The following is a 16,845-nucleotide window of genomic DNA, read 5'->3' on the forward strand; positions in this document are numbered from 1 at the left end:
CAAGGTCAGCTTCTTACACATTGTCCTTTACTTTTGCGTAGGAGACATGTTTCTTTCCAGTCTCGGTCCTATGTCTGCCTTGTTCCTTCACTTGTAATTATTTTCCTGCTTATCTTTAGTCTTCCTGCAAATCTTGGCTGAATCGTTACTTTTATGAGGAAACTTTCCCTTACCTATCTATTCAGGCAAAATCTCATCTATTTCAAGTTTCATCTGTAGTACTTTGTTACTCATTTACATCAATTTGATTATTTAGTTTGTCCACTCAAGAATATTAACAACACTTCCCTTAATATTATCTAATTCCAAACCCATATTCACATTATGCCTGGTTATCTTTGAAAAAAATATGTTTATTTTGATTAGTTCAAATCAGGATTCATACAGGATCTGACACCACATTTGATTAGTCATATGTCTTAGTTTTTTTCAATCGAAAAGAGGCAGGTTTTTGTAAATGAAGTTTTGTTAGAACACAGCCATGCCCATTTGTGTGCATCCTATGACTACTTTCTCACATCAGTTGCAGAGTTAAGTGATTTTAAGTGAGACAATACGGGCTGCAGCTATTTGCTACCTGACCTAAGTTTAAGAAAAAAATTGTGCAGTATCCCTTGCTTGCTTTTCTTTTTTAACTCTTCAACTCACATCTTTGACTAGTTGGTCAACAGGTAAGCTGTCTTATAGAATATCTCACATTCCGGATTTGTTTGTTTGCACCTTTCTGTGTCCTTCAATTTGTTCCCTCTCATCAATTTATCTTGTAAACTGAAAACTAACTCTAGAGGATAGATCATTTAGATGGAACTTATTGGCAAAAATTCTTAGTGTTCCTGTTTATTTCATAGTCTATCATATCAGGAGATACATAAAGTCTAGTTATTCTGGAGATACTAAGATTGATCGATAGGTTCAGATGGTGATAGCTAATCCTTTTATTCTACATTTCACCATCATTCTTTCATGTGATTTTCATTTGACTAAACTGTTTTATTATATGTTGCCAAATGGCAAATTTCTAATTATAATATTATGTGCATATTTGTGACATAGAGTTTTTCTGTAAAGAAGAATTTTCCTTCATCCACTGTGTAATCATAGTTGGAAAGAGGGGAGTAATGCTTAACTTTTTCCTTTTAATATTTAATTTTCAAAACTAGAGTTTGATACCTTTATTACCCCTAGTAGTAATTGATATATTTTCAATTTTTGGTTTTTATTTATTTTATTATGAACTTCTGTTCATATTGTCCATATAGATTGTATGTTTTTGATCACTCACAGAGCAGTTATTCTTTTTCGTTTCTGATTGTTTCATTTTTGGCCATTGGGAGATCCCTTATGTTGCCTCTTATGTCCTTTTGACAGGACTCCATTCATCTTTGACAGTTTCCTTGCTTCCTTCCTAGATTTTAGGCCAACAAGATGTCTCAGACTCATTTGTATTAAATACATTTCTTGTCTCGGACCTAGAAACCACAGTGTGGTTGGTAGGTGATAGGGTACTCATTGTTGAGGAGTTTGTAATTTTTTTAAGTCTCTTCAATGGACAAAACTGAAAAGATATAAATTCTTGTAGAGAAAAAAGATTATTTATACTTTTAGTTCTGATTCAAATTTCAGATTATTTAACAGAAATTCTGATTTGCTTTTTTGAATAGCATTAATAGAATGTTTTTCTCTTTATTTTACTCCATGTGTGTATATACAGTTGTTTCACAATAATATTAATATTATGACTAATTTTAAGTCAGTGAATGAAGTTCAGGATTTTTTGTGTGTGTTTCTATTAGTCCTTAGAATATGGTATTCTACCCACTGAGTATATATGGTCATTTCTACATTTGAAAGTTATTCAGAGTAATTCTTTGTGTAGTTTCATTACCACTTGAGATACAATTAAATTTGTTTTAGTTTTCAGTTTGAGGAAATTTGTTTTTCTTTTTAGTTTAACTTTAGTTTTGAGTATGTATAATTTTAAGCTGCATTAATAGAGTATAATCTTTTCAACATTGCCCAAAACATGACACATCTAGAATAATATGTTTATTCTTTTTGCCATATTTTAGGAATGACCAGCCTGGTGTCAAGGGTGGGATGATACAAGTGGTTTACCCTGGATCTGGATGGCATTAAGGGGATATATTGTGTATGTCTGTAAAGAATTTCAAAACTATAATAAAACTAACAAAATTTGGTCTGGGTTTTTATTCTCACCATGCACCAGCAATTCTCAATACTACCAGTGACCTCTCCCTGCACTGACTGTGTTGCTAAGAAGCTTATTAGGCTGTGTGAGTATCCAAAGGAGAGTAACAAGACTGATGAGGAATCCAAAAACCATAGCCCATGAGAGATGAACAGATTTTAACATCAATCAGAGAAGAAAAGATGAAGAAATTCACAATTTCCTAATCTATTTAAAGACTGTAGTGTAAGGAAGTAAGTTAGACTTTGTGTACTGAATTCCAAGTTTCATTACTGGGTAGAAGTTACAGAACAACTGGATTTAGCTTATTATAGGAAGAAGTTTTCTAATTGTTAGAATTTACATATCTGTAGAATGAGGCTATTTGTCAAATTAGAGAGTTCATTTTCCCTTAAAGATGTATAGTAAGAGCAGTGTGAACATCTCATGAGGGTTGTTAGATACTCTTCTGTGGATAGATCATGCACAAGATGACCTCCTGGGCTCTCCCAGCCCTGTGATTCTGAGATCACAGTGCCCATTTTCAGGAACCCTCACTGTCTAGACTCATCCACTAAAATGAATCATCATCTTATTCATATCTAAGCCCCATTACGAGTTTATTAGTATCATCCCTTTCAGTGGAAATGAGAAATATTTTATTCAGTTATGCTAATGTAATTAGCTCATAATGTTGTCAAATGCTTGAGAAGTTGAGACTGTAGTTCTGCTAGGTGTTTGATTCTCATATCAAATATCATACCATCAGTGAAATCGTTCATAACCACCAAAATTAACAGTTAGCCCCTTCAGCCCCTTTTCCACCTTTATCATATTTGATTTTGTTAACAAATTATCTTGTTTTTTTACTCACTGATTCTGAATCTCTCTCTATTTAAATGTATATTCTGTGACAGCAGTCCTCAACCTTTGTTGCACTGGGGACCAGTTTTGTGGAAGTCAGTTCTTCCACAGACAGGGACAGAACGGGGGATGGTTTTGGGGTGAAACTGTTCCACTTCAGATCAGATCATCAGGCATTAGATTCTCATGAGGAGCATACAACCTCGATTCCTCGCATGTGCAGTTCATAATAGGGTTTGCCTTCCTATGAGAATCTAATGCCACCACTGATCTGACAGGAGGTGGAGCTCAGGTGGTAATGCGAGCAATGGGGAGTGGCTCTGAATACAGATGAAGCTTTGCTCATTCAACTGCCACTCACCTCCTGCTATGTAGCCCAGTTCCTAACAGGCTTCAAAATGGGGGATGGGGACCCTGATTCTATGTGAGCAGAATCCATGTATCTTTTTGTACCACTGAATCCCAAGCATTTAGTGTTGGTACATTTTTCTGTAAGGGAATCCATGTCTTTTGTTGGCTTTTAAAATGGCCACCTGGCCGGGCGCGGTGGCTCAAGCCTGTAATCCCAGCACTTTGGGAGGCCGAGACGGGCGGATCACGAGGTCAGGAGATCGAGACCATCCTGGCTAACACGGTGAAACCCCGTCTCTACTAAAAAATACAAAAAAAAACTAGCCGGGCGAGGTGGCAGGCGTCTGTAGTCCCAGCTACTCGGGAGGCTGAGGCAGGAGAATGGCGTAAACCTGGGAGGCGGAGCTTGCAGTGAGCTGAGATCCGGCCACTGCACTCCAGCCCGGGCGACAGAGCGAGACTCCGTCTCAAAATAAATAAATAAATAAATAAATAAAATGACCACCTAAAAAAATTTAGGAACTACTTTAAGAATAATTTTGTCAAAATCAGATACAAACAGTTGAGATTTTGAATCTGTGAAGGATAATGGCATTCTTTGTATTTTGTCTTCCCATCCAAAAACATGCTAGTTAGTATTTCTTCATTTATTCAAGATTTCTTTTATGCCAAATAGTTAACTTTGGTAATTTTCTTTATATAGGCCATAAACATTTATTATTAATTTAATTTCTTGGTATTTTTAAGTCTACTAATGGATCTACTAATGAGCTTTCTCAAAGGAAGGAAGGGAGGGAAGAAGAAGGGAAATTGGAAAAGGATATACAGAATATTTTTATTAGTCTAGGTAAAGGTTAACCTGCCTCTGGTAATCTCATTTTTTTAAGTTCTTTAAGCATATAGATAATTAGAAAAATAAATTGGCCGGGCGTGGTGGCTCGTGCCTGTAATCCCAGCACTTTGGGAGACTGAGGTGGGTGGATTGCCTGAGGTCAGGATTTCAAGACCAGCTTGACCAATATAGCGAAACCCCATCTCTACTAAAAATACAAAAATTAGCTGGGCATGGTGGCATGCTCCTGTAGTCCCAGCTATTCAGGAGGCTGAGACAGGAGAATTTCTTGAACCTGGGAGAATAGCTTGAACCCGGGAGGCGGAGGTTGCAGTGAGCCGAGATCGCACCACTGCACTCCAGCCTAGGTGACAGAGCGAGACTCTGTCTCCAAACAAAGTCAGAAAAAGTTGCTATGAAAATGTGTTATAATTTTATTTGATAAGTACTGCAAAATATATTATTAGAAAACCTGGCCGGGCGCGGTGGCTCAAGCCTGTAATCCCAGCACTTTGGGAGGCCGAGACGGGCGGATCACAAGGTCAGGAGATCGAGACCATCCTGGCTAACACGGTGAAACCCCGTCTCTACTAAAAAATACAAAAAACTAGCCGGGCGAGGTGGCGGGCGCCTGTAGTCCCAGCTACTCGGGAGGCTGAGGCAGGAGAATGGCGTGAACCCGGGAGGCGGAGCTTGCAGTGAGCTGAGATCCGGCCACTGCACTCCAGCCCCGGCGACAGAGTGAGACTCCGTCTCAAAAAAAAAAAAAAAAAAAAAAAGAAAACCTTACCTTGAAATCTTTTTTAAGTATTACTCCTTTGTGGTTTTTGTCATCTTTTACAGACTTGAACTATACATTGCACAATCTTGGACATTTTCTTGTAAGAAGGCATTAAGGAAATTTTATTTTTGTGAAAGTATAATTCTTAAGTAACAGTGACTGTTTTTTATGGGTTAGCTCCAGACCACATTTGCCTACTTCCCATGATCTTGTTTTTCTGATGTCCCAAGCTTTAAGTGTAGAGGTCAGAATGACATTTTAGGACTGTAGGTTTGAATCTCATAATCTTAAAATGGATATTATTCAGTTTATCAAAAAGACCAGTTCTACTTTTTTTTTTTTTTCAGATTAAAAATAAATTAGGCCGGGCATAGTGGCTTATGTCTGTAATCCCAACACTTTGGAAGTCCAGGGTGGGTGGATCACTTGAGCCCAGGAATTTAAGACCAGACTGGGCAATATAGTGAGACCCTGCCTCTAGTGCAAATTTTAAAAATTAGGTGAGTATGCTGGCACGCACCTGTGGTTCCAGCTACTTGGGAGGCTGAGGTAAGAGGATCGCTTGCCCAGGTAGTTTAGGCTGCAGTGAGCTATGATCATGCCACTACACTCCAGCTTGGGCGACCTAATGAGACTCTGTCTCAAAAGAAAAGAAAAAAAAATAGTTTTACCAAAAATAGTGCAAATAATTTTCATTTACCTTTAATTCACATTCCCAAATGTTAAAATTTTACCACATTTGCTTTACTATTGTTTGTCTCTTTTTTTTAAAATGGTTGAGAATAAGTTTATAGACATGATACCCCATTACTAAGTACTGCATGGTGTATTTCTTAAAAATAAGGGTATTTATCAAAATCAGGAAATTAACATTAATAAAAACTATTTTAAGTAAAAAATGCCTTTTTTCCCCTCCAAGTCAGGGATCTGATACCAAAATCATGTTACATATAGTTGTCTTCTTTCATCTTTTTTAATCTGGAATGGTCCCTCAGTCTTCCTTTGTCTTTTATGGCCTTCAGAATTTGGAGAATACAGAACAGTTTTTTGTTTATTTGTAGAACGTTCCTCAATTTTGGTTTGTTTGATTTTGGGGGGATTAGATTTTGGCTATGCTGTGATCGTATCAGGAGACACATGACATCTGCTTGCTTCGTGACTGATGGTAATGTTAACTGTGATCCCTTGTTTAAAGTGCTAGTAATACGCATTTTTCAAGAATATAGTTCTTGTATTTTCTTAAGTTTTTGCTCTCTTTTGGTAGATGGAGTCCTAGAATCCTTTCGAAGACTCAATAGAAATATCTCTTTAAATATAAGCCTACTTTAAAAGATTTTTAACTACTCTGTTTTGGAGATTAACAGCTTCTTAAGACTTTCTCTATTTTAGAGGGATTTTGTTGTGTCTAATAATCTGTCTCCTACTCCAGGTTGTAAGCTCCTTAAGGGTACGAATTGTGTGTGCATCATTCCCCACCCTGTCTTCAATGCCCAGCACTGTTCCCACATGCAGTAGATAGTAGTTACTGCTTGACTGATTGGTTGTTTGATAGGCTAGTGGGTTGAATGGATGAATGGATTGTTCATTTGTGGAAATTTGCCTATGTCAAATCTTCTAACTTACCAGTTTTGAGTTCAACATACTTTAAAAATTACCTATCACCCTCTTGGTATTCATACTTTGATATAGTTTTGATGTAGTTCTTTATACATGATTCTCAAGGACTAATAATAGCCAAGGCATATCACATGATATGTTCACTATTTTGTTGATTTACCTTGTCAGATTGATTTTACATTCTCTTCTCTCTAGCTTGCTATTTTTAAATGGCCTGAAATGTGGCATCAGTGAAATTACTCTGACAATAATAGTGATAATTCTTATTGGTCCTCTTATTACTTTATTTTTTATAATATCACTTTAAAATCTTGGAGCAGTTTAAAATTTTTTACTTCTATGTTGTTCGCTTATGGGTTTGAGGCTTAGAGAGGTCACACACCCACTATTGTAAAGCTGCCAATGGGTGAGCGGGATTTAGATTTCCAAGTTTTGTCTTTCTTTAAAAAATTTTATTTTTGCAAGCACTTTTCCAAAGGATTTCTAAGTTTTCTGACTTGCAATTCAGTGTTCTCTCTACCATAATCTCTTCCATATTGTAGTAGTATTATTGCCTACTTGCCAGGAACGTATTCATAATACCGTGAAGAAAAAGTATTTTGTATCACTTTGTTCTACCAAGGCATATTTTATGTGGTTCACTAATGACAGCCTCATATTTTGAGACTTTTCTCCCAGTGAGTATGCCTTTTTCTCCCCTAAATAGACTTTTTAAAGAGCAGTTTTAGGTTCACAGCAAAAGTGATCAGAAAGAATAGTTCCCATATTATTCCCTGGCCTCCAACCTCCCCCGCTATCAACATCCTGTGCCAGAGTGACATATTTGTTATAGTTGATGAACCTGCATTGACACGTAATCATCCAAACTACATAGTTTACATTAGGGTTCACTCTTGCTGTTGTATATTCTTTGATTTTTGATAAATGTATGTATCCACCATCATAGTATTAGTAGAGTAGCTTCACTGCCCTAAAAAATCCTCTATGCTTTGTATATTAATCTATCCCTCCCCTCTAACTCCTGGCAACCCCTAATCTTTTTGCTGTCTCCATAGCTTTTCCTTTTCCAGAATGTCATATAAATGGAATCACACAATATGTAGCCTTTTGCAGATTGGTGGCTTTCACTTAGTAATTTAGGTTCCTCCATGTCTTTTCATGACTTGATAGCTCATTTTTTTAGCCCTAAATAATAATCCATCGTCTAGATGTACCACCGTTTATTTATTTATTCATCTACTAAAGGACACCTTGGTTGTTTTCAAGTTTGGGCAGTTATGAATAAAGCTGCCATAAACACCTGTGTGCAGATTTTTGTGTGGATATAAGTTTTCAACTCTTTCGGATAAATTCTAAAGAGCACAGTTTCTGGATTGTATGGTAAGAGTATATTTAGTTTTATAAGAAGGTGCCGAATTGCCTTCCAAAGTAGCTACACCATTTTGCATTTCCACCAGCAGTGAATGAGAGTTCCTGCTGCTCCACATCCTCGCCTGCATTTGGTGTAATCCATGCTCTGGATTTGGGCCATTCAAATAGTCTGTGGTGGTGTCTCATTGTTTGAATTTGCATTTTCCTCATGATGTATGATGTTAAACATCTCTTCATATGCTTATTTGCCATCTGTATATCTTCTTTGATGAAGTGTCTGTTTAGATCTTTTGCCCATTTTTTATTCTGATTGTTCATTTTCTTTTTTATCTTTTTATTCTGACAGTTTTTTTTTCTCGGGCACCATCTAGTGAAGATACACAGAAAGCTTTGAGGACATAAAGAATGATTTATTTTTTCAAAGGAAAACTCTCTTTCTGTTTCTCTCCTTTTACCTTTGTCTTTCAGTTATACCTGCCGCCACTTGCGGAGATATGTTTATGTGTTGGACAAACTGTATTTCCCCCACTCTCACTGTTCTACGCTTCAGCATTGCTTCTCGACCCTCAGTGACAATGGAGAGGAACTCTTGTCTTTAACTTGCTCTCACATTCTCAGATCCTATGCTTCCAGGTTATTAACCTCTGCTGTCCATTTACTGCATGCTGCATGTTGTATATGACTGATAATTGCATGTTTTAATAAGACATGTGTCAATTAAATTATTAAAGAGAACATTTATATTTGAGATGGTACTAAATAATTTTTTAAGTAATAGCTGGATTTTGTTTCCTTACACATGTCTTCTTAAGTAATTTATATTATGTTTCATGGGAGAGAGGAAAGCGTTCAACCACGGAATTGTCCATGTAAACTTCCCAGAACTATTCTTTTTTTTTTTTTTTTTTGAAACAGAGTCTGGCTCTGTCGCCCAGGCTGGAGTGCAGTGGTGCAATCTCGGCTCACTGCAAGCTCCGCCTCCTGGGTTCACACAATTCTCCTGCCTCAGCCTCCCAAGTACCTGGTACTACGGGCACCCGCCACTATGCCCAGCTAATTTTTTGTATTTTTAGTAGAGACAGGGTTTCACCGTGTTAGCCAGGATGGTCTCAATCTCCTGACCTTGTGATCTGCCCTTCTCGGCCTCCCAAAGTGCTGGGATTACAGGCATGAGCCACCGCGTCTGGCCTAAACTTGCCAGAACTATTCTATACCTCATTCCATTTGGGAATCTTTTGATTTAATTTATAGCAGTTGGAGTGCTCTGATTTTTATATGAAATAGACTTTACAGTTACTATGACCTTTGAGTTCTCCTTCATGCAAGCACACCTGAGAGCTAGCTGTAGGATTTCACCTATGTTCTGATAGAAGTGCATTCAGTTGAGCAGACTGATTTTACAGGAAGGCAGAAATTATACTATTGGGGTTTCGTATTTTTTACTCGTTTTATTTACATACAGAGTGGCTATAAAATCATATAAAATCAGCAGGTTGCAGGGTGTCATGGATGAATGTAAATTAAACATAATGATGGTGGGTGGAGTAAGAAAGAGACAAGCTGTCAATCTCGAATATCAGAGAAAATCAACACCTGCTGTTTTGTGTGTATCATGCACCAAAATAGAGGGCAGTATGACATTACCGCTTTGTGCTTTGCAGTTAACATTTTTAACACACTTTTTTTTCTAAATAAGAGATGACTTATACCAGCTCTATACTGTTAGCTAGATATGATGATTTAAGGCAATATCTTCACTGCCAGATGATTTAGACGAAGAAGGAGAAAACTCCATGACAACCTTAACCAGAAATTAGCAAACATTTAGAATTTAAAATAGACTTTTTCAGATGATGAAACATATAAAACTTCAGACTATACATAATATCTAAGTGAAAACACTTGATTGCTAGGAAAGGAAAGCAGTCTGGTGTGTAAATTAACAGAGACTTTTCTTAGTAGCAGAAAGATTTTACAGACTCATGATGATGTTGATCAGCCTCTTATCAAGTCAGTGTGGATACTTTTGAGAAATAAAAAGCTCAGGGATAGAAAAGCAGGTGAAAATAATAGAATTAACTCGTAAGTATGTAATGTTAGAAGAATTTATCAAATTTAGCAAACTAAACCCAGTGACTTTCCACTGGCTTATGTAAAGTGAGGGAATATCAGGTAAGTTGCATGATATTCTTAGGAATTGGAGACAGAGTGTGTCTGGTTTCAAGGAATGAGGAGAACTGCTGCTGATCATTGAACTTCAGAAATGTGCAGCATAATTGACCTCTCCCTTCCCTCCCCTCCCCTTCCCTCCCCTCCCCTCCCCTTCCCTTCCCTTCCCTTCCCTTCTTCTTTCTTTTCTTTCTTTCTTTCATCTTGCTCTGTCACCCGCCCAGGCTAGGCTGCAGTGACTCAATCTCAGCTCACTGCAACCTCTGCCTCCTGGTTCAAGCAGTTCTCCCACCTCAACCTCCTGAGTAGCTGGGATTACAGGCATGCACCGCCATGCCTGGCTAATTTGTATATTTTTAGTAGAGTCGGGGTTTCACCATGTTGGCCAGGCTAGTCTCGAACTCCTGAGCTCAAGTGATCTGCCCTCCTTGGCCTCCAAAGTGTTGGGATTACAGGCGTGAGCCACTACACCCGGTCGACCTTACTCTTATTTACTAGTGTATCATCAGGACTCTCCACAAAACCAAGAGGAGATTTCATATGTAAGTGGAGAGAGACAGACAGAGACAGAGCTATTTTGGAAATTGGCTTTGGCGATTGTAGGGGCTTGCAAGTCTGAAATCTGTAGGGCACGTTGGCAGCCTGGAAATTCAGGTAAGCCTTGATGTTGCAGTCTCAAATCCTAAATGCACAGGGCAGGCCATCAGACAAGTGACTCAGGCAGGATTTTTATGCTGTGGACTTCAGACAGAATTGCTTCTTCCTTGGGAAACCTGTCTTTTTAATAGCTTCAACTGATTGGGTGAGTCCCATTCACGTTATAAAAGGTACTCTGCTTTCTTTAAAGTCAATGGATCATAAATGCTAATCACATCTGCAAATACCTTCACAGCAACATCTAAACTAGTGTTTGACCAAACAACTTGGCACAATAGTTTCGCCTGGTTTACACATAAAATTCATCATCACACTATGCTTCTCCTCTGTGTTCTTTGTTACCACATATCTATTCCATGTGTTTTTCTTTGTGAGTATCCTATCCTGTCATAGTTATCCTTTGGTTTTGTGGAAACTATAAGCCTTCTGGGGGTAAACACTATATCTTGTTCATTATTATACATCATATAGCATGTCATTCCTGGCACATTGTTAACCCTCATTAATACAGCTGGCAGCAGATTTTAGCATTCATCATGTGTGACAGAGGCCCCTGTCTTTTTTCTCCTGGAGTCACACTCCTCACGTAGCAGGAGCAGACAGGAGACAGAAATACACAATCAGCTGGGAAAATAAAAGGAAATGAAAGAAAAAGGAGAAGGAAGACAAAGTAGGGAAGAACAAAAGTTAAAAAATGAGAGGAGAAAGATGGAGACACAAGTGGCGAAAGCGGCGTCCAATTCCTGAGCCCCCTTCCCCTGATTCCCAGCAGAGTTCAGCCAAGACTCAGTTTCTGAGCCAGTGTAGAATTTATTCTGCATTTTCTATTTCCTCTTTCAGCACCTTTCCTGGAACCCCCTCATTCCTTACCCACTTGGATTTCTCAATACTCTCAGCTAGAGTTTAAGGTATGAAGCCTCCAAAGGGTATTTTTTCAATACCAAGGCGTCCTGAGGCCCTGCTCATTTTTTTTCTGAACAGCAGAGAAGAAATACATGTTAATATAGCGTAGTGACTGGGGGCATGGGCTCTGGAGTTAAGGCTTCCTCCCCGTACCCGCAACCAGCTTTCACTCCTTTTCTTACCACTTGCAGTCTGGGATAGGACAGAGGACACTGTTCTATTCAGGACGGACCTGAATAGATTTGCATAAAAGGAATTATCTGGCCACCTTCTCTTGCTGTGTTCCTTTGCAGGTGACAAACATTTTGCATACACAGTGACACATGGCCAAGTGGAGTGTAGTCCCTGCAGGTGAGAGATTTTCTTCAACAGAACTCCATTAATATAGAGAGGCAAACTAAGCCAAATGTCTGAATGGAGCAATCACAGACTCACTTAACAAAATCAAATAACTTTCAGTTATGCAGAATTTAAAAATGTAAGTCAGTTTCTAGAGAGAAATATATACTTATTTCTTAAAAAAGAACTTTACCAGCCGGGCACGGTGGCTAATGTCTATAATCCCAGCACTTTGGGAGGCCAAGATGGGTGGATCATGAGGTCAGGAGCTCGAGACCATCCTGGCTAACAAGGTGAAACCCTGTCTCTACTAAAAATACAAAAAAATTAGCCGGGTGTGGTGACACACACCTGTAGTCCCAGCTACTCAGGAGTCTGAGGCAGGAGAATCGCTTGAGCCCAGGAGACAGAGGTTGCAGGGAGCCGAGATCGCGCCACCGCACTCAAGCCTGGGTGACGGAGCAAGACTCCGCAAAAACAAACAAACAAACAAACAAAAAACTACCTTAGTCTCACATGACTTACTGCTATAGATAGAAGTCTCATTCCACTGCAGACTTCTTCCAAATGTAAGAATTTGTTTTACAGCATCCCTGAAAGAGAGCACTTCTGTGTGCTGCTTACCTCAGAAGGCAGTAAAGCTCTTGCTGTTTCATTTTTAGAAAGATTAGAATATGTTAAGCCTGCCTGCAAATAATTTTTATATATTGGCTATAGCTCTGTGCTTTTGAGAAACACACAAATGTATAAACTGTGCTGTCTATGAGGTACCCTTGGGTTTTTGAAAACATCTGTCATTGACTCCCCTTAATTTTTGTTCTCCTCAGCTTAAATACCTCAGATAAAACAGCCATTTAATCTGTTCCTGACAGCAGATGATGTTTAGATTATGCAGTCTTTTTATTATCTTCTTGGATGATTGATAGTTCCCATCATAAAATTTAATATCCAGAATTGGATATAATATTGCAGTATATTTTATAATGTAAAAATATGAATTATAAAATTATAGTTATAAATTAGATGTATTTTTTCTCATCCACTATGGCAATCTGTAATAAATTCTACTCTTAATTTGTCCTAAGACTGGAGTGATCTTTAAAAACAGGCACACCTTGACTCATATAGAATTACCAGATCTTTTTCACACAAAAACACATTTCTCTAGATTTGTACATTTAATTATTTGAATGTAATTGCAGGGCTTTACATTTGTTCTTATTTAAATGTAATGGATTGAGGCCAGGAGTGGTGACTCACACCTGTAATCCCAGCAGTTTGGGAGGCTGAGGCGGGTGGATCACCTGAGTTCAGGGTTTCAAGACCAGCCTGGCCAACATGGTGAAACCCTGTCTCTACTAAAAATACAAAAAATTAGCCGGGCGTCATGGTACATACCTGTAGTCCTAGCTACTTGGGAAGCTGAGGCAGGAGAATCGCTTGAACCCAGGAGGTGGAGGTTGCAGTGAGCCAAGATCGCGCCACTGCACTCCAGTCTGGACGACAGAGTGAGACTCCGTCTCAAGAAATAAAACAAATAAATATATGTAATGTATTGAGGTTTTTCTTGTTTCTGAGTCACATTTTATGAAGCCATAAGCCTTTCAGACCTGTTAGCTCCTCCATTTTACCCCCAGAAGCATGGAAATCAGCTCTCAAATTACCAACCTTGGATTTGACTTCTCTAGAAATCAAATTTAGGATTTTGAGTAAGCACTTGAGAATTTCATTTCATTGCTAGGCTTTTTTGGTTTGTGTGTGGACTTCAGTTGCCAATTGAGGTTTACTTAGTGCTTTTGAGAATGATTGTGATATGGTCAAAGCATGCTACTTCTGATGACTGTCATGCATTTAAGTGAATCTGAGAGAAAAGAATCTGAATTTAGGTAATAGACCAACACTGCTTAGAGTTCCACATCCAATTTTAAGTTCTACTTTCTTAGGTTTCAGGGTGGAGTGGTGAATACGTTTGGTGAGAAATCTGTGAAGTAAGAAAGTACCTATTTGTCTTTATTTTTACTTCACATACTTTGCTGATGTCAAAAATATAGCTGCTACTATTGTTTTAAATGGGGCTGAAGCAAGGAAAAATGAAGAGCTAAGTTTAGTGTTGAGTTAATTCTGTTGCAGTGGCACAATTTATTTTGAGTTACTATTAACTCGGCTCTTCAGATTGTTGCTGCTTGATGAGAGAAAGCTGAGAAACAGCATCAGAAATGTTTTAAAATTATTTTCTAACACACATTGAGTTAAAAACATTATGTGCTCTTCTCATAAAGTAAAGCATGTTAACACTGAAGTCCTTGACTAGTTAATACTTTGCCAAGATCAATGGTTCCTGACCTTTTGGGGCTCATATAACTCTTCTACAATCTATTAAAAATTATGGACTCTCTCTTCAAAAAACAGAAATAGGAGTTTTTGCCTCTAAATTTTACGTGGACCTGATTTAGGTAGAATTTTAGATATAGCTGCTGTGTAAAAGAGAGACTCCCCTGCCCAAGTAATAGTGGCTTAAAGAAGCAAATGGAAGTTTACTTCTCAAGTAAAAGTATGAGCTGATGTGGCAGCTCTGCCCCATAGAATTTTCAAGACCCAGAGTTCTTTTCTCTTGTGTTCCACCACCCGTCATGTGTTGCTCTGACCAAAAGGTCTCAAATGGCTCACCACAAGCTCTGCATTTCAGATAGCAGAAGAGTGGAAGGGTTGGATGTAAATTTCCATTTTAAGGGCATCACACATCCCTTTGGCCAAAAGATTGCCGTAGGACTACCCAGTGTGTGTGGTAAGCTGGAAATAAAGTTTTTTAGCTAAGTGGCCATGTGGCCTGCTAAGTATTCTGCTGTTGGGTAAGAAGGGAAGATGGTTATAGGGACAACTAACAATCTCTGCCATACAATCGAGAGTTCCTGTCCTGAGTAATTAACAAATGCTTACTCAGTGATAACCATGTGATTAATCCTGTGCCAAAATTCAAGAGGGGTTCACAGTGAAGACAGAAAGATAATACCATTGGGAAAAAGTCATTACCCTGTACTGTCAAATATAAAATTAGTAACATATAAAAAGTGATCTCTTCTGACAGGAGAATCTGAAGTGGTCTGAAACAGAATTATTTGAGCAGGAACTAAGAATAGATAATGTTCTATTACCAGAGTAGGCATGGAAAACTCAAGTGCGGAAGTTCACATATGAGAGAGCACATGACATATGCTGGGGCAGTAATAGGATGTTTGGCAAAAGCAGATTTATCTGTGATATTAATCAATATTGCAATGAGTTACATTCTCTAGGGCCAGACTCCCGAGGGCCTTGAATGCTAGGCCAGGCCATTTCACATGTTTTATTTTGGTTTTGACTTTTTTTGTTTGTGTATGATTTTGGTAGCCCATTGAGTTTTACTTAGTGCTTTTGAGCGTGACTGTGATGTGGTCAAAGCATGCTGCTTCTGGTGACTGTTGTGCATTTAAATGAACCGGAGGTGAAAGAATCTGAATTTAGGTAATAGACCAACACATGGCAGTAGAGATGAAAAAAGAAGGACTTAATGGAGGTGAACTTTGAAAAAAAATGAATTGAAGTATGATATTGAGAACATAATTCAATATTGAAATGGTATAGTATGAAATATTAGTAGGAATTGTGTTATTACTTCTGTGCATGTAGTTAGTTCCTATCAACATGGCAAATATTTAGTATGTATCGTTTGTGTGGTTTATATTTTATACTGTAAGAGGAGTGTGCTAGGAGTATTCTTGTTACTGATACTCAATATTAAAAGCTTTGTGTAATCAGTTGGTAAAAGAATGATTTTTTAAGAGTGAAGATTTTTTGAACTGTCCAACCATTTAAAAATTGGTTACACTAAAGATGTGGCATAATACGTGATTTTGGATTATTTTCCAGTCATACAATGCAATGCAAAGAATGGCGATTCAAGAGATCTGTTTCACAACATGGTGATTATTGTTAATAACAAGGTATTGTATACACGAAAATTGCTAAGAGAGTAGATCTTTAAGTGTTCTTACCACAAAAAAGTATGTGATGCAATGAATAGATTAATTCACTTGATTTAATAATTTCCACAATGTATACATATATCAAAACATGTTGTACATCATAAATATATGTAATTTTTGTCAATGAAAAAAATTTTTAGTAGTAATGAAGATAGTGGATTCTATAAAGAAATATGTTAGAAGTATTTACCAAAAGTCATTAAAATGTTAATATATTGGAATTTATCTTAAGGGAAGAACTTAACTTACAGAAAGAGTTATATTTAGGAACAAAATAAAAGAATGGTCCACTAAACTGTATCCTATCAACTCAATGGACTATCATATAACCATTAAAATATATTATAAAGAAAAATAAGTAGAAATATGGGAAACATTTGACATGTTTATGAAAAAAGAATATAAACATATACTGCTATTTTGTATTTTTAGTAGTTATATTTGACATAATGTTTGATGAAAAAATATAAAATTATATACAGCTATTAAAACAACTACATAAAAATTATGTGTGTGTCCAAAAACCAGATAATGTATAAAAATAGCTGTGGAACAATAGTAAAATGTACATGACATTTCTTTTTAAAATAATTTAAAATTTATCTTTTACAAATTAAAAAAATTATGCAAATTTAAGTAAATTTTTTTCTCTCCCTTTTCTCTACCCTCCTCCCAACAACCGCCAAGTTACTTGTGTGTCTTTGGATTTTCTTTTATTTTTTCCCTCTACTAACATAATGTAATGCCACTT

General features: G+C 37.5%; 1 protein-coding gene across 3 annotated transcripts in view; it reads left to right on the forward strand.

The window, feature by feature from the left end:
• Positions 1–16,845, forward strand: part of DYM (dymeclin) — a 427,792-nt gene that overhangs the window by 246,743 nt on the left and 164,204 nt on the right. Inside the window, exon 15 of one of the 3 annotated variants that reach the window (XM_030925870.1) lies at positions 8,473–8,637. The exons of the other annotated variants lie outside the window; for them this stretch is intronic. Coding sequence (XP_030781730.1) covers positions 8,473–8,637 — 165 coding nt within the window. The remainder of the gene's footprint in view (positions 1–8,472; positions 8,638–16,845) is intronic. 3 annotated transcript variants of the gene reach the window in all.

Source organism: Rhinopithecus roxellana, chromosome 21 (assembly GCF_007565055.1).
Source record: "Rhinopithecus roxellana isolate Shanxi Qingling chromosome 21, ASM756505v1, whole genome shotgun sequence".
NCBI lineage: Eukaryota > Metazoa > Chordata > Mammalia > Primates > Cercopithecidae > Rhinopithecus > Rhinopithecus roxellana.